The sequence below is a fragment of the Passer domesticus genome, chromosome 5, assembly GCF_036417665.1.
Source record: "Passer domesticus isolate bPasDom1 chromosome 5, bPasDom1.hap1, whole genome shotgun sequence".
NCBI classification, from domain to species: Eukaryota; Metazoa; Chordata; class Aves; order Passeriformes; family Passeridae; genus Passer; species Passer domesticus.
The window spans coordinates 38,076,870-38,101,513 of NC_087478.1; the positions used below are offsets into that span (position 1 = coordinate 38,076,870).

Below are 24,644 nucleotides of genomic sequence, written 5' to 3' on the forward strand. Positions count from 1 at the left end.
GTGATAAAGGACTGATGGAAGGACTGATGGAAACTGACTTCTTTGCTCTGCACAGTTGTATGCTGAAGGATGAAGGAAATGAGATCTGTGTGCATACTTGATGATCTGGCCCCTGAATCTTCAGGACACTGCCGGTGCATACTATTTTGCAATGTGTTAGATTCAGTTTTATTTTAAGGAAGCAGCATGGTATACTGTGATGCAGATTTTGAGTCCTGTAATTCATCTGGTACTGTGGTTTTCTGTTCCAGAATGCCCAATAGTTGTTGCCTTACTAGAATGCATTTTGCTGTAACTTTGTTGAATTCTTCATTCATCCTTTCTGGCATAATGAAAATGACTGCTGTGTGGAGGGAGCATATGGAAGGACTCTCTTCAGAGGTACATTCTTGTGGTGTGAGGGGATTTGTAATGAGTTGCTGCCTAAGCTTTCCTGCTTCATAGACTCTCCTTTCCATTTTATCAGTGCAGTCTGCTGCTGTAGTAATTCCTTTCATTCCCCACAACAAAAGTGACAGCCTTGCCAGAAGAAACAGCATCAAAACAGCATAGCTGCAGTGAGAATTTTGTGTATTATATTTATTGCATTCATTAATATGTTGATGGATGACAGTTGCTCCTTTTTCTTCTTTCCTTCTCCTGCTACATAGCAACTTCTTACCTCTTTTGTATGCTTTTAGTGTCTCTCCATTGCATTCTAAGAAATTCAAAGTAGACAGTTTTACATTACCAACTTAGCACAGTCCAAGCTCAAATATTCATGCCAAAATGCAGTGTGTTTTGCTTAAGTATTTCCTACCAAAAAAGGCAATATTTCATCAGCATGGCAGTCTACTATGATGAGGAATATGAGACACAGTCTAGAAACTATAACGTATCAGGATTGTAAGTGGCACGGAGTAAGAGAATGATTTTCATCTTGAAAGTCCCGAGTTATTTCAAAACTGTTTATTTTGATTGAACTTGACTGTTGACTGTGAATGAGAAAGAGAGTTTTGAGCACAAAACCTGCTAGCTGTTGCTTTGCATAATTTGGCAGAACACAGCTTCTGCAAATCAGGCACATGGGTATGTGGAAGCTTTCCAGTTAATAAAGTCACAGACTACCCTAGCTAGTCATAGGAGAATGCACTTTTTGCTTCTGGATCAGCAGCACCTTCTTGGGCATAAAAATTGTTTGCCAAGGTGCAAATTCAAAAATGTTCATGTATCATACTACTCATTAGCTGTCCAGTTTATACTGGATATTTCATTAATATTGAAATAGCTTTATATACTATATAGCTAATAGTATCAGTCACCTACTGGTAGTGTGGGACAAAACAAAGAAGGTCACATCTGTGATTACTGAGGACTATTTTTTTACATTACCCTTATCCTGAAAAGATGAAGCATAAGGAGGGATTTTGAACAACCTTGATTTTAAGGCCATGTGTGAGTAACTCTGTCTTTTCTGTCTCAATGAAGCTTTTCATTATTCTCAGAGGTACGCCATATTGTTTTCATTATAACTCAGAGCAGATGTTGTATACCTTTACCATACTAGTTGTGAAACGTTGTTCTCCCAGTATAAAACATTGCTCTTCTAAATAGCTGTTTGATTGTCACATCTAAAGATGTTATGCAGAAAGGAAATTGGTTTTATGATCTGGTTGTCCCTGAAAAGCCTTCCACAGCTGGAGGACAAGCTAACTTGGTAGCTTACTGAGTGGACAGTTAATGTGCGAATGTTTGCAAAAGAGACTGTAAGACAGACCTACTGTTCTGTTCCTTGCATTAAAAATATGGAAGTTCCAAAAGTCTTCAGTACTGGAAATCTGTCTAGGTGCTGTGCTTAATTTCAGAGAATCTTCAACTGTAAACAAATGTGTGTCAGATAACGGATGTCTGTTCCTATGTGCAGAAACCTGATGTAAGGGATAGGTGGAATACAATGTACACTTGACAAGTGGTGTCCTTCTTCAGACTGTTACTGTTTCAACTTTTCAGACCTAAATCTTTTAACCTGCGCATACATCCTGAATTGAATTGTAAAGAAACCAACCTTAATTGAAATCAAATATTCATAAGCAACTTTATTTATTGGAAATCATAATAAAGGGTCACACAGTATTTGTATTACACATAATTGTTAAGGAAAATATCTCTTTTAAATAACACTTAAAATCCTGTGTTCTTCTGAGCAGTGATGATTTCTTTTCAGGAGGATTTTGAATTGAATTCCCCTTTCAACTCAGACTGTTTTCTTGGTGATAGAAAAAACTGTCCCAGAAAGAGGCTGTTGTTTCCTAATAAGTTTGAGAAATTGATATTTCAATCCAGCATCCTCTTTGAAAGATAAATGTTGATTTCCCAAGAAATGTACAGCACAAAGCTTCATGCTGTCCTTTGACAGTACTCCTTTGTGATTCTATATTGAAAGGGAATCTTTAGCATTCAGGAACAGTTAATCTAACCTAAAGAGCAGATGCTTTTGGGATTCCCTCTCTGAATTATTATCTGATCCAAGTATCAAAAACCTCGTATTTTTTTCCATGTATATAAAAAGTCTTACTGCCCTGTGGGAAGTGAATGTATGGCTTAGAGATTAGAGCACTGGATACATATGAAAATTATATAGCCATTGATAATTGAAAAGACAATAGAATAAAGAGCAACAGTTTTAGAAACTTTTTCACAAAGTTTTAGAATTTGTGATTCTCCAGGATAGATGGACTTCCATTCAGGCAAAAAGCAGGTAAACAACCAGACAAGTTAGTACAATGGATCTTCCTTTCAAGTTTCTGTTGATTTCATTAGCAGTGTACTAGGGAGTCAGGCAAACCCAAACTAATTTTCAGTAATTCTTCCACTCCCTTTGCGGTTTTTGGATTCAGACTCTTGATGAGAAATGCTTGTCAATTCCCAGTCCACACCAATGTTACTGGTACATCAGGCTAACAGTGATGCTGTGTTCCCTGTCTCTCAATAGCAAACCTAATTCCTGTGTTTTGGTCATAGGAGACTATTGTTCTTGTGTCGCTGTCGGGGCGGTCACGATACGAAGTAGAGACCACAAGGAGTCTCAGATGGCAACCCTTTATTATTGAACATGGGTGACTTTTTATACACTTTCTAATAATTTATGCTTCTTCTACCTTATCTCTTGGCTACAATTAATCAACATAGCACCATTGGTGAAAAGCTACAGTGACTTCAACTAACTTCCTAAAAATACTTCGTCTAGCTACCTTATCTTTCTTTAATTCCTTTCTTCTCTTCGTCTCCTTAATTACAGCCTTGGAGAGAGCTACTTATCAGTTTCTTCTTGCTTCCTCTTGCTTCTTTAGCTAACAAGCCCACTGTTAGCCCCTTCCACATTCTTGCCAGATCTGATGCAGAATGTTTTGTAGCTCTTGCTGGGCAGTATGTAAAGCAACATGTACGCCGTACTTCCACTTCTTCTCCTAACACAGTCAAAAAGGAAATTCTCCATTCTACTGTCTTTTCCAATTCACTGTTCCTTCTGTTCCAAGTAAAAGAGGAAAATTCTTCAGTATAAATACTCTGCAGAAAATAAAGCTCCAAAACTGTTGAATATATTTTGTTTTTCTACAACTTCTCAGAGTGATCATGGATGGGGTATGGTAGATAATTTTGATATTGTGTCACCACTGTAACTGTAGCCTGGGTGTTCTGTGTCTTAGAAGAAAAGACTCCCCCACGACTGTGCAGGGAATTTGCACAAAGTAGAGGATGGAATGGGGAAGGTTAGGAAACAACAAAGGAAAGTTTTTAGCCTGTCTTTATTAGTGTGGAGGGTTGATAATTTTTATTCTGTGTCCCACAGTTGTATTTAGGCCCTAGTTCAGCAGTGCTGTAAATGCTAAGCTTTCAGCTACTTACTAACACCTTACTAAAAGCACTACAAGAGTCTGTAAGTTTGTTTTTTGTTTTTGCTTCTATAAGCACTTGAATAGTCACATAACTTCCGGTGTGGAAGATGAATACTATGGAGGTTGAAAAAATTCGCAGCAAAAATTACTTTAATTTCCTGGTGCAAGCATACTGGAAATAGGTTTGAACATACTGATTAAATATACATATACCTCTACAGCGGAAGACAAACCTGCTTTGTTTGCTATGTGGCATGGACTATGAATTACAGGCCGAGTGACCTGAGACCTCATCAGAATGATGTAGTCATGCTTTTAAAGTCTCATCCTATGTTCCTGCTAATATCTAAAACCACCTACACTTTGTTTTCTGTGGCTCAGAGTTAGAGCAACATTTCAAAGTAATTTCTGTAGATTGTGTCCTTTGAGGGGAAGAGTGAAGAGCAACTGGGATTTTTTCAGGCTTAAACTCTCTTCTATATGACTTGATAGTATTTATTCTTCTTCTATGATAACAACTCTGGTAGTATAAAAATGTTGTGTGAAAAGAGGGGAAGGTGGGGAGGGAAGGATTTCTAGCTGCTTAACTGTGGAGATGATTAGGAATGTGTCAACATTACTGGGAAGCATTGATGACAACTTTCTGACACAAGTGGTGGAGGATCCCATGAGTAGTGGTGTGCTCCTCAGCCTTATACTAACAAACAGGTAATGAATGCCTTGTTGAAGATGTGAATGTTGAGGGCAGCCTTGGATGTAATGACTGTTGTGGAATTCAGTAGTGGGCAATAAGGAAACAGGACAGCAAGACTGTAATAATGGACTTCAGGAGATCTAACTTTAAAAGGTTTTCTTGAAAGAATGCTGTGGGAACAGATACTGCATGAAGAAGAGGGTTCCAAGGGAGCTGATTGATATTCAAGGATCGCTTCCTCCAGACTCAAGAATGATGCATCCTGATGAGTAAGAAATCAGGCAGAGGGGAAAGAGATCTATGTAGATGAATTGAGAACTCCTGTCATTACTTAAGTGTGACCAGGAAATACACAGGAGATGGAAGCAGGATCAGGCCACTTGGAATGAATATAGAGAGGTTGTCAGAGTAAGGAGAAATGAGACAAGAAAGTTACACAAAGACGAGTGCTGGATTCTCTACCTGGGATGGGGCAACCCTGGTGTACAGGCTGGGGAATAAGAGGCTGGAAAGTCATGCTATGGGAAGAGACCTGGGGGTCCTGGTCAATGGCAAGTTGAACACCAGTCAGCAGTGCCCTGGCAGCCAGGACTGCCACCCAAGTCCTGGGGGACATCAGGCTCAGCATCACAGCCAGGCAAGGGAGGGGATTGTCCCCTCTGCTCTGTACTGGGGCAGCCTCACCTCCAGTGTTGGGGGCAGTTTTGGGTGCCATAATATAAAAATGATAAAGCTATTGGAAAGTGTCCCGCAAAGGGCTACAAAGTTGGCTTTGGGGGGAAGCTGTATGAGGAGCAGCTGAGGTTACTTGGTCTGTTCAGCTTGGAGATGACTGAGATGAGACATCACTGTGGCCTTCAACTCCCTCACAAGAGAACGTGGAGGGGCAGGTACCAATCTCTTTCCTCTCAGGACCAGTGACATAATTCAAGGGAATGGCATGAAGCTGAGCCAAGGGAAGTTTAGATTGGATATTAGGAGAAGGCTCTTCACCCAGAGTGTGGTTGGGCACTGGAACAGGCTCCCCAGGGCAGTGGTCACAGCACCAAGCCTGACAGAGTTTGAGTGCCTGGACAATGCTCTCAGGCACATGGTGTGATTCCTGGGGGTGTTATGTGCAGGACCAGGAGCTGGACTTCAGTGATATCTGGGAGTCTCTTCCAACTCAGCATATTGTATGATTCTGTGAATTCTAAATCTTGCAATGTTTGTCTAGGAATTTTTAAAAAAATGTTGATGTGCTGAGCATCAAGAAACTTAGAACTAGTAAATACTGAATGGAACTAAAACCAGCCTTAACTGATAGTATGTGTGTTCTCTTAACAGAATCTGGTTCTGCAATTACGGCTTCCTGCATTGGTTTGGGGAACTCTACAACACCTCTACCCGGACAGGCAGGAAAACCAGTGCCAGGATATAATGGTAAGACTGTGCTAAATATGTTGCTAGGAAAGGACATTGCTTATATTCCTGAGTAAGTACTCCTTAATTGTCATATCTTGTAGTAAAAGAAAATTACAGTCTTATTAAGATATTTTCCTTCTTCATGCTTTCTTATGTGTTGTAGAATGTGATTATGAATAAAAAATTCAGAGTAATGTTCAAGAAAATTGATTAACTACTTCTGCCTTTATTATATGGAAAGTCTAGCACATACTTTGACACATTACTCATCTATACTTCTACATGCACTACTGTACTTCTACACAACTTGAGAGGGTTGTTAAGCAAACTGTCTTTCAGTATCTGTGGAGCATTTTTGTTTCTAGCCAGGAGAAATGGTAGGCTATGGACCAACACAAAAAGGATGAGAACTCACTGTCTGGAAGGTATTTGCATGTAGGGGTGCAGCTGCAGGATTAAGAATGCAGAAGTATTTTAATACCTGGGAAACCTGATTTTACCACAATTTAAAAAAGTTACTTGAAGTCTGAAAAATAATTACATTAAAGGTCAAGTGGTCTTTAGAAAAAATTCTCACATCATTGGTCAAAAAGATCTAAGCTGTTATGTATCTTTTATACATGTAGGTGGTGGTGAGCATTAAAAATCCTCAAATCTTTTTAACAGCTCTTGGTTTTGACACTTACAGTTATGGCATGAAGATGAGCAATAGTTTAAAAACAACATTGAAACAAAGCCATGAAGTTTCTCCAGAGTTCTAATAAGTAGGAAAGGGTGAAAGAATGTAATTGCATCACACATATTATCACATGATAGTCAGGACTAGGAAGAAATACGAGTAACAAGAAGATAAAAATTTCTGATGAATATTTTGGAACATTGGGACTAGTGTAAGTAAAGACTTTCTTCAAAGAGAATGATGGAAATGTCTTTAGCAAACTATATAAAGGAAACAAAAAAAGAGCACTGAAATTTACTAAAGATTTATGGAATAATTTTACTTCTTTCAGTCCTTGACCAAATATGTCCTGTAATGTAGCTATTCACAAACTAGTGATTTGTAAAAAATTACTCTATTTTGGCCGCTGTCTTGCTGTCATCCACTTCTCTTTGGTGTTGTTTTCCTGCTGTTACTATACTTATTAGAGGAGATCCTTATGCCAGTTAGAAGATACTGTGGTTTTAGTTTACAACTCTAAATGGCTGGTAAACACATGCTGCAATATAAAGGAAGTTGCAAGATCCACTTTTTTTTTTTTGAACATGTACATATTGTTTCCTATTACACATTGCTAAAAAGAAAGTGATTTGTTGCTGATTTTTTAGGGACAAAAGGAATAAAAGTTATGATATCAAAGTATAGTGGCACAAATTGCATTTAAAAGTGAGTCAAGATAAAATATTAATTTCTAGGTCTGTTGCCTTTAATCAGACATTATACTGTGCTTTTCCATTGATCTACTTGAACCTTTGCAGGTAATTGCAGTGCATTTTCAGACTCATGCAGGTTCCCACATTCTGAAGAAACAAGCCAGTTCTTCAGTAATTCAGGAGTGAGCAGCATAGTATCTCACTTACCCAAATTTTTCTGCATTGAAATATGTAGCTTCCAAGGAAAAGACTAAATACTGGGATTGGTGCCTTGATGAAACAGTTACAGTAAACTGATTAGATTTTACTTAGTATCATAAAAATAGGAGAGAAAACACTGACAGCTACACCAGCGGGTCTGTGTAAAACTGGCCTTGTGTACTTGCTTGTGTCTGTGTGTGGAGCCATTGCTTCCAGCAGGCTCTTCTGTTACTTTAAAATTACCATCACCTTTGAAGGAGTAGCTTCAGCCAGAAGGAGTAAATTACAGATGGTGCTCTTTGAAGAGATAGGATATGATATTACTCATATATGTTTTAGCAGAGTTTTAGTCAGAAGTCTGTCATCCACTTTTCCCCATTTCCTCTGGAACTTTGTAATACAGAATGTAAGATTATTTGTAGAGATTTAGATACAGCTGAACATTGCTTTCATTGCTTGGGCAGGCTTCAAAAAGCTTGTAATTCTTATCAGCCCAGTCTGTCAGACTCTTCCCTCCCCGTTTTTCTGTGGTTTAGTTGCTTCACCTCATGTAATTTTGTTATCATAGGCCAAGGTGGTATCTGTCATTCCTTTCTTATGCCCACACCTTGAGATGGAATGGATGGTAGTAACTTCATTTCCCAGATAACTGCCCAAAAGAGGCTATTTCAGATGATTTCCTCAGAAATCTCAGTATCAGGGTATGATGCTTTCACTGAAGGTGGTGGACCCCTGTCATCCAGGGAAAAGGCTTCATTTAGGAAGTCTGGGTTCTGTCCTGTATTTTGAGCATTAGCCTGCTGTGCAACTTTGGGTACTTCAAGAGTTTCTTAATCTCTTTATGTTAGACTACAATGAATCTTGTTAGCTGAAGGGCATTTTCCTGAGACTTCTGAAAGCCTTAGAAAACCAGATTTACTTACGTACTGCTAATAGTATTTCACATGAACGGGGTTAGACTTCAGTCATCTTGGTTGTTATTTCTTGCTCATGTCACCCACATATTTTTTATTTATATTTGTCATGTATCTTAATGGTCCTTTGCTGTGTAGAAGTTTAGATTTTCCAGTATGAAAGCTTCTTTTACTTTTTAGTTCTGTGTTTTTCCCTTTTGGGACTTTGTGCTATTTCTGCTTCCAAAGCACAAGTATTATTTAAGACTTTTCGTACTTAAGGCTGAATGTTAATAAAGTAGAGATTATCCAGTTTGGCACTCACAAATTACTTAATTCTTTCTGTTGCTTGGTGTATTGGCATTCTGAAGTGTGACATAAGTTGATATCCATAAAGAAAGACATTTACCTTCTCCTAAAAATATACTACTAAACTTGAATTTCCTTCCTATATTATGTTTTTACAGTCATGATTCTGGATGAAAATAAGAAACCAGTGAAGGCAAAGACTTTGGGAAATATTGTGGTAAAGTAAGAAAAATAAATATCGTACAGTTAAAAAAAAACTTCCTACATGGGTTGTTTGTCTTTTGACTAAAGTTAATAATTGAAGTAATGAGAATTGAAAAGCATGTCTGTCTATCTCTGATACGGATAGCAAACTCCCTGGATGTTTTATGTTCATTAATGTTGAAAAATTGCAGATAAAGTTGTGTGAATGAATGAGTTTTTCTTAGACTACAGCAAAGTTTACCGTTTTCTAAATTATCAGAGTGTTGGCACAGAATGATGCCTTCCTCTTTTAATGTATGAGCAAGATACTGAATCATTCCCTTCACTATTTTATCTTTCCATTTAGTGAAATAGTACAGCAATACAGATTGGCATGCTTCAGTTTACAGGTGTGATGCTGCCTCTTCTTTCATGATCTCCTAATCCCAACTGATGCACCTTCTTAGAAGGAGACCATGTATTTTCAGTTCTCTGTAAAAAAAAAAATACAGCAAGATGTTCCTGTGTGTGCTTTCCATGAAAGAGTGTTCATTTAGACCAGTACATGGACAAAATACATGCAGGAAAGGACCCCAGGAAAAAAAAAAGAAAAAAAAAACCCTGCTGTGCATCATGTAGGTGATTTATAGTACCATTTACCAGACTCCTGACAGATGAGTTCCATAAACTCTAATATTCTTTTTGAAAGTACACAAATGTGCCTTTCTAAGGCACATTTCCTTACATAAAAAGGCCTCTGTTTAGATCACCCTGTGAACATCAGATACATTTATCCTGCTGCCTTCTCACTGTTCCTTACTCCTGTAGCATTCTATGGGCTAGTGCTCTTTACAGCCCTTGCCAGCTCTGTATTCTGGATGTTTTACAGGCTTTCAGGCAAATGGCATTTTCCTCAAACAGTTTTTTTTCCTCTGAGAGAGACACCTGCTTTGTGATGAATGTGGTATCTGTACCCACCATTTTTCAGTCACAGAACATAACTTCAGCTCTGAACACTTTCTAACTGAGAGCAAATACCAGTCCCAAAGGAAATGTATTCATCCATTTCTTCTGTGGTAGATTTTTGGAGAGTTGTGGTGGCTCAGAGTCTTCACTGCTTGCTTAGACGAATGAAAGGAAATGCAAAGATTAGTATTAACCTTCAGTGAACTGAAAATCTGTGAAAAGCTGAAGCATTGGAGTGGATGAAGCATTCAAGAATTCTGTTGAATTGTTAGCACAGTTAGCTGAGGGTTGCAGTTGGCTGGGGGACACGAGCTGGGGGTGAGAGACAGGAGCTGCCGCGCTGGAGCTGCAGACGTGCAGCACCAACAGTGTGGGTGGGCTGGCGCAGTGCTTGTGTGGGAGGTGGGGAGGCTTTTCACTCAGCTGTACGACTAATCTTATGTAACTAGACCCTGTGGAGACTAAAGTAGTGTCACATGAACTTACTGTATTGTGTGATGCAGATGTGTGTTTTCTGGATGAAGTTTATACCTTGCCTCATTCTCAGAATCTTCAGCTGAGCCACCAGGACACAGATGTGTAGGTTTAACTCCCCCAAGTCAGCAGACTCATATTTAGGTGCAGTTTTCTTGAGACATGTATAAAACTCTGCATTCACTCCATTGTTGAGTATATACATTCATACCAAGCACAAGTACTTAAAATTGCTCCAATCTTTTATAGACTTTTGTTCACAGTATCAGTAACCCAGCTCAGGGTGGAAAACTGTCTTTCCAAGCTCTCACCTCTGTAGTGTCTGAAGCCATAATAAAACACAGGATTGTAATCAATCGAGAGAGAAAAGGTATTTTGTAAGAAAATTGATCCTAGCTGCTTAGATATTCAGATTAGTTATTGTTATTGATGCCTAATTATTCAGCTAGGATGGAATAAATCCCTTTCCAGTGCCTCCAGGAGTGGCACAGTTGGCTTAGGGTAGGTACTTAGCCTTATCTACCAAAAGAAGAGTGGAATGAACTCCACCTTTAGCAACTCTGCCAAACAAAACAAACTAAAGACAGATTAACAGGTAATGTTGCAATATGCACACATACGTTTTTGAGTTTTACTGTCTTTAAGTGCCTGTCAGAAGTGATATTGCCATATTAGAAGATTCTGTTTAGGGTTAATGTCTACCTCTTCTAGCCAGAATTTATCTTCCCTAATGTTGCCCCACATGTAGATGTTTTCTGAAGGGATTACAAATGTGTTAATATATTGGTTTGTTGTTGTTTCATTTGTTTTGTTTTATCTTGCTCAGCATGACTTTTGCTGCAATCAAATGAATTGATAATGAAAAGAGGGAGGATTTTTTGTTTGTTTTTTTGTTTTTATTTGCAGCGTATCATTCAAGAAAGTGTAATCCCACAGGGATACTATTATTTTATCATGTCTGTGTTTATTGTATTGTTTATTTTATTTTTTTATTGAAGCAAGGTTTCATGAAGTCCTCCTTCAAAGAAGGCATTTCTCTCTTCAGCAGTCTTCTACATATACAGACCCTTTAAAGTAGTGGAGATGATCCTTGTTACTAACAGTGTTTGTTTGTCAGCCCAGAGCATGTTCCCCTGCAGCGTGAGGGAAAACAGGGGACTCAGGATAGTTCTGACTATTATTCTGTCATACAGCCTGGTAAAATATGAAAAAAACACAGGGATTTGCTTCACCTGTAGCATAGGTGACTTGAGAAATATTCTTAAGTATTTATTGGAGAGGAGAGTGGCCATGAACTGCTTACAACGACAGCTGTGCAGAAGTGGTAAACTGAAGCTCTTGGTTGTTTTTATCCCAGACTAACTCTTGGTAAAGACTATTTCAGGCTGCTTGAGGCCTGCACTTTTCCTAAGTACAGTATTTAAAATATCTATGCTTACAGCAGAGCTTTAAATTTTAATTTCATCCTGCAGGAGTCAAATACTCTGAAAAGGTAGTGCTTATATCTAATTGCTCTAACTTGCTGCCTCAAGTATGTTATTTTCTTTACTTTTCTGCCAACTGATATCTGTTCTGTTTTTTGTTGGGTTTTTTTTTTTTCCATATAACCATCATCTCTGCCCTTTGAATGAATTATTCTTGGATAAAAACGCTCATAAATACTAGTTTACCTGGACGATGCAATAATATTTCAAATTTCACAGGTCTTTCAGGATATAATAATTGAAAGCAGTGTGATAGAAGGACAAGGGAAAATAAAGGTAACTGCAGATTATGAGGCTGGGCTTGTATGAATTGTTTTTAAATTTCTGTGTATTTTTTTCTGAGCTAGAATTTTTGGACATGAAAGATTCTGAGAATTTATTCTGAAGTGAAAATGATAGCAGCAGTGACTTCCATTTCCATTAGCACGATCAGTCTGGTTTAGTGACACACTTCTTCTTGCATTGCTGTGGCCTGCCTGTAATTGATGCACACTTGAAAATATACTTGTATATACTTGTATGTATATATGTAATTTTGATTAGCCATAAGAATTTTCTAGGTTGTCTGTTCTTATAAGGAACATTAGCAAAGAGGAATCCCATGTAAATTCCAGTTTTTCATCTTACACATTGAAAATATCACAAACTGATTATGTTTATTTTTTTGAAGCAGTCATCAGCACTGTCTCATTAGCTAGCATTATTCTTTATATTTACATACAACAGGACTACATTTGCCTTGTGCTCGTTTTTTCCAGAGGAAAAAGAAATTCTAGTAAATTTGCTGCTAGACCCTAGTTACACTTCTTCTACTGTTTATATAGTTAATTTTGTACCATGATGGTGGAGTTTTGCAGGGTAAGTATTTACAAATTTGCTTTAGTGATCTCCACTGCATGGAATCACATAAATATGTTCCATATTCAGCAGGTGGTGAGACAATGTATTTACATCATACAGTGATACTGAAATGCTTTAGTTGCATTGGTTTAATTGTATTTAAGAAAAGTGGCTGTGTGAGAGGCTATGTAGACTACTAATGTTGTGGAACTTTTTTTGGTTTTGTGGATTTGGAATTAGGGAAGGAAGAGGAAGAAAAACCAACATGTTCTAAAAGAGTTAGAATGTTTCAAATGGTGACCCACTCCATTGTATCAAGTACAATCATGCAAAATTTTATGTACAGTGCTGTGAAAACTGAAATACATTTAAATTATTTATTAATTTTAAATTTTAAATAGTAAATATTTATGAAGAAATAGTGATGATAAATTCACATCATTTTATGATTGTACATTATAAGTTAGCCAAAGAGAAACATGACTGTACTTCCAAAGCAAATGCCTTAGAGTGAATGAATGTCCTTTAGTAGAAGAGGTATTATTCACGTTAGGCAACCCATTGACAGTTTTCCAATTTGTGGTAATGTGTTCAATATTTATAAAGTATTTAGTGACCAAATAAATGTTCAATAGAGAGCTTACTTATTCAATATTTCTTGCAATGTGTTAAAAAGAAAGTCAGCATCTGTGTGAAAGGATGAAGCAACCTGAGGCCAGGATTGTAATCATTATAATGCTCAATAGAATGCTAACCAAGAGAGCTTAAAGGAAGAAAAGGGAAAGAAAAAGATGTAATCCTTTGAGCACACTGTAGTACTTTGGTATTCATTAAAAAAACTGAAGTAAGATCTTGTAAGACTTGAAGAGCTAACATTTGGCTGTTCCAACTGGGATACACCCATGGGAAAAGTCACAGCTCTTTTTGTGCTCTCCCACTGCCCGGGAAGAAAAGGAGGCAGTGAAAATGTGTTCTTGTAAGCAAGGGCTACACAGCTAGGTAAAGTGAAAATTTGCTGGATCTATAAGATGAAGGGCCCTACAAAGCAGTGACATTCAAAGGAGCTTTTTCTGGTACAGTGGATAAACCTCTGGGTACACAGGATCTTTGAATGAAAGGTAGCTGCTAGTGTAACTGCAGGCAATATGATTCCTTGTTATTCAGGGAAACTGAAGAGGAAACAACTTTACTGCCTGTGGGTGTGGTGTTAGTACATCCATTGATGCATTATGCTTGGTTCTTATGACTGTATTTCAAAAGACTGTTGAGAAAGTAACTGCATTTTGGGGAAAATATGAATGAGAGTGACCCGAGTGCTAGAATCTGCATAGTATGCAAACCTGTGGTATGGAATTCACCCAAGATCAGTAAACTAGTGAACTTGTAAAGGCCAGGGGGAAAAAAAATCTCTGAGAGATTGCTGTCTAACCTAGCATAAATAAAATGGAAGCTGAAGCTAGATGCATTCAGATGACAAATAAAGCACTGTTTTAGCAGTGAAAGTGTTAAGACATTGGAATGAATTCTTGGGAGTATGGTGGTTTACTTTGATATTTTTAGGCCTAATCTAGATACCTATTTTAACCAAAAGTTGTGGGGTCGAGGCAGGATTTAGTAGATGGCATCTTTCAGCTTGTGCTATATGGAAGGTCAGTTTAAATAAAGAACCTGTGCAAAAGATTTATATGTTTATCAGCTTTGTCTTTTACAGATAAAAAGTCAGTCTTCCAATGTGTGAGCAATTTTTCCAAAGATAGTTTTTATGGCAGATCTCTGGCTGAGTACATGTAAATATCATTTGAACTTTCCTTTCTTTGAATTTTTTCCAAGCACTTTCACTAGTTTTTGATGGCTTTTTCTCTTTTCCCACTAAAGCAAAATCCACACTGAGATCAACTACTTTTGTAATTCCTTTCAGCTAACTAAAGTAATATTTCATGCAGACTGATGAATGTTCAAGATCCTCTACTCTTCTTCACCCTTTTTTCTGTGTTGTTGTTCCTATAGTCTGGAAAAGCTTCCAGATGCCTTTCAAACTTCCAATTAAAAATTTGTATAAGAGTGATATTTATGCACAACCCTACATAACCCTACATAAATGCTGAGTAATAATTATAGCTGCCAGTCAAGATTATTTTGTTCCATTCAGAAGCCCAAACTCATTTAACAGTGGCTTGTATTTACTTTCACTGGCTGTAATGAATAGCCTCAGAGTATCATTGCCTACCATGAAATAAAAGAATGTCTTTTCTGAATTCCAGCATGGTAACATCTCCAGTAATTTATTATTTAATTTCAGAAATCTGCTTTTCTGTGCAAATTCTCTTTTGAGTTCTCTGTCTGTAAGTGCTTGGTTACATTAACAAGGAATCTTACACCATTTTGATGAGTGGCATTCTGAAAGGATGTGCTATGTGGGAGTCAGATTTCTTGGGCTAAGCTAAAGATGGACTGTTCTTTGAATGGTCTACCACTGTTACATGAAAAATAAATTAACTGTGAAACAATGCTTAAAAAAACCAAATAATAATTGTCATTTAAAATTCTGTACCAGAAAACAGTTACTGTTAAAATACTTCAGAGTTTTTTTGTGGTGCTGTCAAGCTCATTCATCTTAGTCTCTCCAATTGATAATGAAATTACCTGCTTATCTTTGTAAAATATAACCAGAATGAATCTTTGCTAAATGAACCCATATGTTTTAAATCATTAATTTACACAGTTTGCCTCATTTCTCTGATGCTGTTTTAAATGTATTCAACCTTTAAATGAGAAATAGGCCTGGGTCTGTATTCTTGTACTTCACCAATTTTAATCTTTCTTTGACTGGAGCAAATGGAGAATAGCATAATTTGTACTGCTGTTACAGTGCTGGTAACAGACAGCTACAGAAATACAGTAAATATGTCCCAAGTGGAAAACAACTTCTTTGTATATTGTGAAAATGATAATGAAGGAACCATCCTACTCCTGTCTTGACCCTCTGTGATCCTGTCCCTTGTGAAAGGAAAGCAGGACTATCTGAGAGGCAGTCATGCTTACGTATGCATTCCTGGCATTTTTGGTCAATACATCTCTTAGTAAAAATGTTGCCAAAAGATCTTGTGTGTCAACTCAGTTTTTAGACAGAGGCAACAATTTTCAAATGCTGAGTTATTGTAGGTGTGTGTTACATTTTCCAGGGCAGAAAGACCCAAATCAAACATCTCAAAATGTTCCTTTTTTTTATGGAGGAGTTGCTAAAAACAAGAGATGTCTGTTTTCAGGTTGCTGTTATTTTTGGACAGTCTCATTATCTCTCTTCTGGCTTCTTGCATGTAATTATGATCCAGTTCTGCTCCCTTTGGAATTTATGGCAGCATTCCCACTGACAGCAGTCGTTATGAGGTATATTTGACTCTGGAGATTTTAATTCTGATGTCCTGACAAAATTTCAATACACATAATAATGTTCTGGCAAGCTGAATTCTACCTTTATTAATTTGAGTTTGCACACAACCTAGAAATTCTACTAAGTCATGATGGCAAGAGCTCTGCTCTCTTCAAAGAATTGTATCTGCCCATTGCTCTGGAATTATTGTGCTGAATGACTGACACCTGGAAGAGGGCATTCAGTTTTTGCTTAGTGGATGAATGGGGTCCTAACTGCAAGTAATCTTTCACAGAAAGCCATGGAAGCACATTTTCAGATGTTGTCTGTGTTGTGTTATGGTATGTGCTGCAGAGATACCTGAGGTAGCCACTAAGTAAGCAGTCTGTTTTCCACAGACACACAAAAAATATGCTCTGTGGATGTGTTTATCAATACAATTTTCCTAAAAAAACCCCACCAAACTAGAACATGAGACACCCCTGGTGTCCTCATTTGAAGAAAAAAATCCAAACAAGGACTAGAAAACTAAATAGTGAAAGTGAAGGTTTTATTTTTGGTGATATGTCCCACACTTCTCTGTTCAGATTTTTAAACAATGACAGAAAAGAAAATGCTTTTCTAATTTCAGCAAAAATACTTTTTTTTCTATTCAGTAACTAACTGCAAAGTATTGAATAGAGCTGTGGGGAAATTAAGGATTTTATCAATATGAATTGTTCTTTCTCTCCCATCACAAAGATGTTAGCCTGCTAAATAAATTTAAAGTGTGAAATTTGCAATGACTGAGGCTGTTATGAATTGCTGTGTTATTAGCAACCAGGTAACAACCATAGTAACTGCCATTCTCTGGTGGCTTTTCTTGAATCTAAACGAGATAATTTTTTTTCTTTCTTTTTAAACACTTGCATACACAAACACCAGGATCAATATATTGTTTTTCCAATCTTTTTTCCCAAGGCAAACACCCCACTGGTCATGTTTTTATATCACAGAGACACTTACTAAGCTTGAAAGGCTTAAAATAGGGCAGTGAATTTCTTCCCGATGGGCAGAAGCCAGCCTGCCCTCCTAAACCCTGGGTAACTATGTGGGAAGTGTCTTGGCATTTCTGGCCATACCTTAACTGTACTTTCAAGAAATGTGATGTATGGGATGTGTTGAGCCAGAACCATCAGAGAAAAAGCAGTAGTATTTATAGTAGTATATTCTGTTATGCTAGCTGACCTGAATTAAGCTTAAAAAACTAGGATTGTAGAAAATCAAGCATTCAGATCATTACTGGATGATATGATCTTTTTAATGTAGTTTGTACTGGGTTTACCATAGCTAGGATTTCTCTCTCTCTCTCTCATTCTCTCTATTTTTATATATATAAATAACTATAACTATTTTTTTGTAAATGTCATGTTAGAAATGTACATGTCACCGAGATGGTGGCACCTGTTCTTGCGACTGACCATCCTAGACTTGTAATGACACCAGAATTGCTGTGCTACGTAGAACTATTTCTCTGCTAGAGATGTTAGCTTCTGGTTTCACAGGGATACTATCATAGAAAATGAAATACCTCTGGCTAAATACTTGCTAGTTAGCAATGCAGGCATATGCTGGTAAAATCTGTATGGTGCATTTATGATTTTATGTAAATAAATATGTTTGTTTACATGATCATTATCTCTCTGTTATTAGGGGTAAACTTCATAAAACTTGTGTTGATATGCCTGAATATATATCTCTCAGGCAGTTAAAGAAATCTGTGTTTGACCCTGTCAGAGCTTTGAAGAAAGAAACAAGCACTTTTTTAGCTGAGGCTTCTGCAGCTTCTCTTCTGACAGATATATCTGTGAGGTGTCCCATATTTTCTCATGCCCATATCATTGACTGAAGAAGGGGTTTAGTATGTATTCAAAACTCAACTAATAAGGCAATCCAGAATTTTGCAGCTTTAAGTACAATTATTTTAGAAAGTTCTATTAGTGACTTGTATTAATATACTTTCACAGAACTTCTCCAGTATTTCCAGTAGTATTGTGCACAGTTTAAACAGAAAAGCAGTATTCAGATGGTTGTGATTGAACTCCTTTGAGTTTTATCTTTTTACAGAAACTGAAGATCTGTTTCTCTGATAATTCATCTATCTGTGCATGTGTGGGTGTGTATGGATGTTAGAGAAAGCGAGACCTGTAATAATGCAGTCGCCTGTATCATAGTGTATGCACAAATTTCAAACAGATACTTAATCCTTAGAAATGTTAAAAAGTTAAATGCTGTTAACATATTTATAATGCAGTATATAGTGTTTCCTAGACCAAATATTATGTTACTGAGGTGCTTGTATTATGCAAAAAGTAAGGTCTGGATACTGTGCGGAGCTTATATAGATTTGATGACAATAATACATAGCCTTTTTTTTTTTTTGTTACCAGCATATTATTAAGCTGAACTGTTTTCAGACAAATAATCATTCGGACAGTGATTGTTTGTCTGAAAACAAAGTATGAATGGAGAGCATGAATTGTATTTGTTATATCTGTTTTTCTTACTACTTCCTTCTGTTCTTTTCAATTTAAGGTTGCCTTTGCCTCCTGGAGCATTCTCAGGTCTTTGGGAAAATCAAGAAACATTTCAGAAGTTATATTTCCAAAAGTTTCCAGTAAGAATTATGAAATCAATTATTTAAACTTCTGGTAATGTTTCAGAACTGAGGTCTTGGATATAAGTATATATAATTAAAACTGTTTCAAGATAAATCCTTTTTCACCTAAAATTTCAGCTCTTGGTTATGCTGTTGTTTTTTTAAGATCTGAAACAGAAGAAGTAAACCATAAGCTTCTGAGCCAAAAAGTCATTTCATGTCATTTAATCTAAGATATAAACCTACAACCTTACACTAGCACAGCTTCAAATACACTCCTCCTGTTGGCATACAATCATGCTAACTTTGTATCACTCCAAAATACACACTTGTCCATTGTACATCTGAATACACTGGAGGCTCGTTGCTGCATTAGTTATGTTTCCTTGTCAGATGAACTATCCAAGGATTGGCTTACTTCTTTCCTTGTAGAAATAGGTCGATTGGCCCTATACAAGTGCTCAAAATGGAAGATTTGGCTCCGTGAAAGTAAGTGAGTGAATTGGTCACACAAATTATTTTTAGTGTGCAATTGCATCATGATGACAGTGTATGTTTGGGTACAGCAAACAGGAGTATCTTTAGGACCAATTTGACAACTTTCATATTGCAGTAATTCCATTTTTCTTGTGTAGATCCAGGCAACATCCATCTCCAAGCTGTCAGGGATCAAAGTAAGCAGAATTGGAAGAAAGTCAGGGTTTATCTATTTTTTTCTGTTCTGTATTAATAAAAACAACAAAACCTTTCTGTAAAGTGAACTTCAGAGGATAATATGATATAAAAATGGTGACAGATATTACAGAATTAAATCTTTCAAGCACCAAAAGCATATATAATGTGAAACTATTTTTCTTTTTTTTTTTTGTCTGTGTGTGTTTTCTGTTAAATTAATGAATATTCCTAGTGCTCTTTCTGAATTTATTTTTCATTTTGTTGTATTTAGGGATATTATGATACTATGGATGCTGGTTATATGGATGAAGATGGCTATCTGTATGTGCTGTCTCGAGCTGATGATGTGATCAATGTTGCTGGACACAGAATTTCTGCAGGTGCTATTGAAGAGGTTAGCATTGCCTGATAACAAAATAGAAGAGTGAAAGATGAATAAAACAAGCTGAGACTGAAAATCCCACATTTCACCACCTCTCAAAATCTCACACAGAAAGATTTCTCTTTTTTTCCCTACTTGTTTTGTTTGCATTTCCATTGGTACTTTTAACCAAAGTGTTTCCTGTTTCAGGTTCTTTCTGTTAAGATGCTTTTCAGAAACATAACAAATTTCGTCAATAATAAGCACTTTATACTGTGGGATTGGTAAGGCAGGCATAACTTGATGATTGAGGATGGAGTTAAGGAGCAGTGTGGGAGGGTGGGAAGCATACCTTTTAGCTCCAATAATGTGTTTATTTGGGACTGCATTAGGATAGTGTAGAGTCAGTGTGACAGGGAGTTTCACCAGCTACTGCAGTAGTAGTTTCTACTACTTAGTAGTAGAAACTTCTTTGCCTAAACTACAGTGATCAGTGGCTGATTTTTTTTTTTCCAGAGATTAATATTCAGTGCTTTTTCTTGGTTGGAAGACTTCAGAGTTTTTTGACAGCTGTTTTGTCTCTTATTGTGTGAGCAGTGCTAAATGAACAATGAAAATTTCTGTTAAAAACCTTGCTGTTAAATTGAAAGTCATTAACATAATACCCATGCAACTCAAAAAAGTTGAAAATAGTGAAGTTCATAATAGTGTCTGAATTTCATATCATTGTTCACTTACCTTTTTGGAGTCACTGTGATTGATTGCCAGTTACAGATTTCCCTGATGACATATCAATTGCTTATTCAGAGAGTATAGGAAAAGGTGTGCTGGGTGTCTACAAGAAAAAATATGCTTTTAAGAACTCTGAATTCAGCTGTTCACTGAATCAGAAACTAATCTGTGAGTTGATTTTTGGTTTATATTGTCTGTTGGTCTAGTGACTACTTTATTTTGAAGGCTATAAAAATTAGAATAGAAGAAATTCTAATTACACTGAAGTGAACAAGTTCACATGAACATTAATCCATCAAGGATCGGTCAGACAGGGAGCTGAAACAGCTGCTGCCCTGACTTAGGTCTATGGAGATATGAAGGTGCTTTCAGTCTGCTTAAACCTCTTTCCCTTAGGAGTAGTTTTTTGTGTTCCCTTACTGAAGCACAGCAGGAATCTCATCCCAACCCCTTACTGCTATACTACTCATGGGCCAAGCTGGGCATTTTCTTTGCTTCAGCCTGGGTCTGAAGCTGCTGTAACAAATGATTAATTGAATCACCTCATCTGCTGTATTACCTTTGGATCCATCATACTAAGCTCAGCATCTCTGTTTCTTTCCCTACTAGTTAGGTCTTACCCCTAGAAACGTAATGTTTCATCACTGTAACATTCTAGAAGCTTTTCTATTCACCTTTTGAACAAAGCTGAAAACGAGGAGTGATTTAGTGCATGCACAAGAAATTGCTAGTTAAATGGAAAAGTGTTAAGAACACGGCAGTTTGCTCCTCAGTAAGATCAGTAAATACAGAATTAGAGGTCCATTGAGTCACTATGTAATTGACAATCACCTTGTTAAGCAAGTACGTTATCTACATTTACATTTTAGCTGCATTACAAGTTTAATTAGTTTTCCCTTAGTGCTTTGACTAAGTGTTTTAGCTCTGTTATGTTCCACACAATGAGTTCCTTTGTCTAATGTACCTGTTAATACTATTGGAGCTCCATGTTTACTGCAATGCAGTAGATGTTAGAGTTTACCTGGCCAATTAGTGAATGGTGGCCATTATGGGAACCTCATCTTGCATGTTGATCCTACCTTCTTCTTTGGTCTGTAAATCTGTGGTGTCCCTTCTTGCCCCTTGAATAAAAAAAAGCTTAGTCAAATCTTGTTTATCTGAGGCAACAGATTTGAGAACTGAGGAATTTATAATGAGAAATCCCTTTCCCCTGATCACAGTGTTTCTGTCTGCTGCTGCATTTGCCATCCCTCCTTGTACCCCATGATCATACTAGGAAAACCATTTCACTTCCTGAAGTTTTTTATTACTTTTAAACAATTTTTAAATGTCTAGTACTGTTTCTGTTCTTCTTTTCAGTTGTTTTATGAAGTTTGTTAATTTTAAAATTTAAAATTTATTAATTACTGATTTCAGTAATTTGAAGTTAGCATTTGAAAAGTCAAAGGTATGTTGATAGAACTTGGGATAGATTGAAGGAAAATACTACAATAACTACACTATTCCAGCTAACCATAATACTTACAAATAAGTGACAGACTAGAATGACAAAAACAAGGTGCAACAAAATAATCTGGCAACAATTAAGTCTTCTCTTTAGGAGTCCTTTTGGTGTCTGGTAGGCAATTATGATATTTGATGGTAATGCCAATTTAGTGTAGATATTTTACCTGTGTTTCTGTGGAAAACGGTATTTACTGTTTTACTGTGGTTGTAGACTTAATAGTCTACTTTTTCATTATTCATTGTCTTTTTCTTTCTTGTTTTTGTTTGTTTGTTTGTTTTCCTTTTGGGTATATATGCCTATCAGGTTTCTATGGCCATGGTCAAGAAGTTACAGCAGGGAAAAATAGATATTTATAGCAAGAAATGGAATGCATTACTGAGGCTCTGGCCTGTAGGTGACCAAAGTGTATTAAATCTATGTGATGCAATGAAACCCTGTAGAGATTTGGACTTGCATAAGATTAATTCCTCTTTGATTTGTCAGTGCAGATACAATGACTTTTGGACAAGGTAGACTGTACCTGAATTCAAATGCTTTTGTGTATATTCAGCTTTTTAAAGTAGGCTCTTCTGCCCTTCTAATTCTTGTATAAGCCCAGTGCACTCTTCTGTATTTAGTTTGTGCATATCGTATTTAATTGCTGTGAAAAATCCAGTTTCGAAAGCTGTGCATAAGTGGTCATGCTTCTGTAATTCAATAGAGCATGCATCTGCTGTCAGGTCAGTGTTTTCCATTAGCCTTTTTTCTGGAATGGAACAGGTCTAGGATCATAGTTTGTGAAATGAGTATAGCTTCTGACAAAGAGTGCTAGAAACACATTGAGTGGATTTATTTTGCTAAAAACTATTTAGTGTGTGTTGTACTGACCATGACACTCCTTCCTGTTTTGACTATAAAGCCTAAGGATGGTGAAATCTGTTTTGAAGATGGGTTATCATAAACCCTTTGAATTGTTTCTTTCCCCATCAGTTTCATAAACAGGTCATACAAGAACCTCCCTTTTTTATTGGGGCAACAGCTTTCTATTCTTTCAGGGTTTTTCTTTCTGTCTTCTCTGTACTTTTCCTGTCTTTCACATTCTCGCACCATTGTATGAGTAGCCAGTGCAAATGTGGTGTTCCTACTTAATAAAAGCAACCAAAAAGTGCCTTTATTCCTAAAACCTTTGATTTTGGGAACACAGTATGTGAAGTTCAGTTATTAGCAAGTACATAGTCTTTGTATGCACAGATAAATTAACAAGCACAATCACGTTATGTGGCTTCTGTGTAGGGTCAGATTAGGTCCTCCTTGTGGTCGAGTCCAGAGGACTGAAAAGTGCTGAAAACACTGTTGACAGCAAAATGCCCCAATGTGAGGGGGTAAATTAAAAAGAGCCAGTTGCTTTGGAAGAGGATTCACAACTGGTGGCATCTTAAGGCCAGCTTTGTCCCAGACTTAGTGACATACATCTTGGTATGTATCTTGGTGTTTGTTTTCCTGGAAGTGAGTACCTCAGCTGGCTAATTGGAAATTTACATTTTTTTACCTAATAAAGAGTTTGATATATTTTATCAATGTGATGTTGTGTAAACAAGTAGTGGGAAGGACGGAAGCTCACTTTTTTGTTTCAGGAAGTTGAGATCTAATGTTTTCAAGAGAGTGAGCTGAGCTAGGCTAGCTGCAAGGCAAGGCTGGGCATGTATTTGGCCTTGGTTGAAACTATGCTTTTACAGCAACAAAGAATGGAAAAGAAAACCAGTCAGAGAAAATGAACCAATAGACTTATAAAGTCTGTAGTGGGAGTACTCCTGTGGTTTTGGTCCTTACTCCCTGCATTTAAGCACCACGTTACTCATAATGTTAGACAAATGTTATTTGTTCCAGCAGAGATCTCACTAACAAAACCAAAGATGTGATACTCTCACAACGCTGTAAGGAAATTACCTGTGGTTTGTTCAATATTTCTATTTTGTGCTGCTAAGGTTTTTATTTCTTCTGTTTGTTTGAAAAGCATGTGTGAGTATATACGAAAATATATACACATGTACATCTTCAACACATGTAATCAGAATTCTAATTGTACTGACCTTTTGCTGTCAAAATGTAAGAAAAAGTCTGTGGTTTTTATTCATACCATACCATACCATACCATACCATACCATACCATACCATACCATACCATACCATACCATACCATACCACTTTTTTCACTGAAATGTTGTCTGTTTTTAGTTCAGTTTAATTTTCTTTTCCATCCCTCAGTGTATTCTCTTCCATCCTGCTGTGGCAGACTGTGCTGTTGTGGGCCAGGAGGATCCTTTAAAAGGACATGTTCCATTTGCACTGTGTGTACTGAAAGAAGGTGAGAACTCACTGACAGCTGATGTCACTAACACTTGCAAAAGTCTCAGAAAAGATAAAGGATTTTACCTTCTTCACCAGGTATAAAGACACAAGAGAGTAAGATTTTGGAAGAGATTGTTGAGCGAGTTCGGACCAACATAGGTCCAGTAGCAGCTTTCCAGAAGGGGATGTTTGTGACACAGCTACCAAAAACACGCTCTGGCAAGATTCCACGTTCTGCTCTTTCTGCACTCATCAGTGGAAAGCCATACAAGGTAATTTAGAGATGTTTGCTTCAGTGAATTAGGCACACATGCACATCCAAAGGCACAAAATGGTGCC

At 37.1% G+C, this 24,644-nt stretch overlaps 1 protein-coding gene and 1 long non-coding RNA gene across 7 annotated transcripts in view; one reads left to right on the plus strand and one right to left on the minus strand.

The window, feature by feature from the left end:
- ACSS3 (acyl-CoA synthetase short chain family member 3) overlaps positions 1–24,644 on the plus strand; it is a 105,555-nt gene that overhangs the window by 40,979 nt on the left and 39,932 nt on the right. For 4 of the 5 annotated variants that reach the window (XR_010362149.1, XR_010362148.1, XM_064419619.1 and 1 more), the window contains exons 10-15: positions 5,896–5,991; positions 8,906–8,969; positions 18,639–18,720; positions 19,649–19,771; positions 24,222–24,321; positions 24,402–24,577. Coding sequence is in view for 3 of the 5 variants with exons in the window: in XM_064419619.1 (XP_064275689.1) it covers positions 5,896–5,991; positions 8,906–8,969; positions 18,639–18,720; positions 19,649–19,771; positions 24,222–24,321; positions 24,402–24,577 (641 nt within the window). In the remaining 2 variants the exon portion in view is untranslated. Of the gene's footprint in view, positions 1–5,895; positions 5,992–8,905; positions 8,970–18,638; positions 18,721–19,648; positions 19,772–24,221; positions 24,322–24,401; positions 24,578–24,644 lie in introns of those variants that run through there. The other variant, XM_064419621.1, reaches the window with a different exon arrangement.
- Positions 18,979–24,557, minus strand: LOC135300297 (uncharacterized). Of its 2 annotated transcripts, none has more exons than XR_010362151.1 (4): positions 24,390–24,557; positions 21,492–21,591; positions 20,477–20,573; positions 18,979–19,361 (listed from the first exon to the last, which is right to left on the minus strand). It is a non-coding gene; the product is annotated as an uncharacterized LOC135300297 (long non-coding RNA). The 2 variants fall into 2 exon arrangements; XR_010362152.1 differs by lacking the exon at positions 18,979–19,361 and adding an exon at positions 19,619–19,782.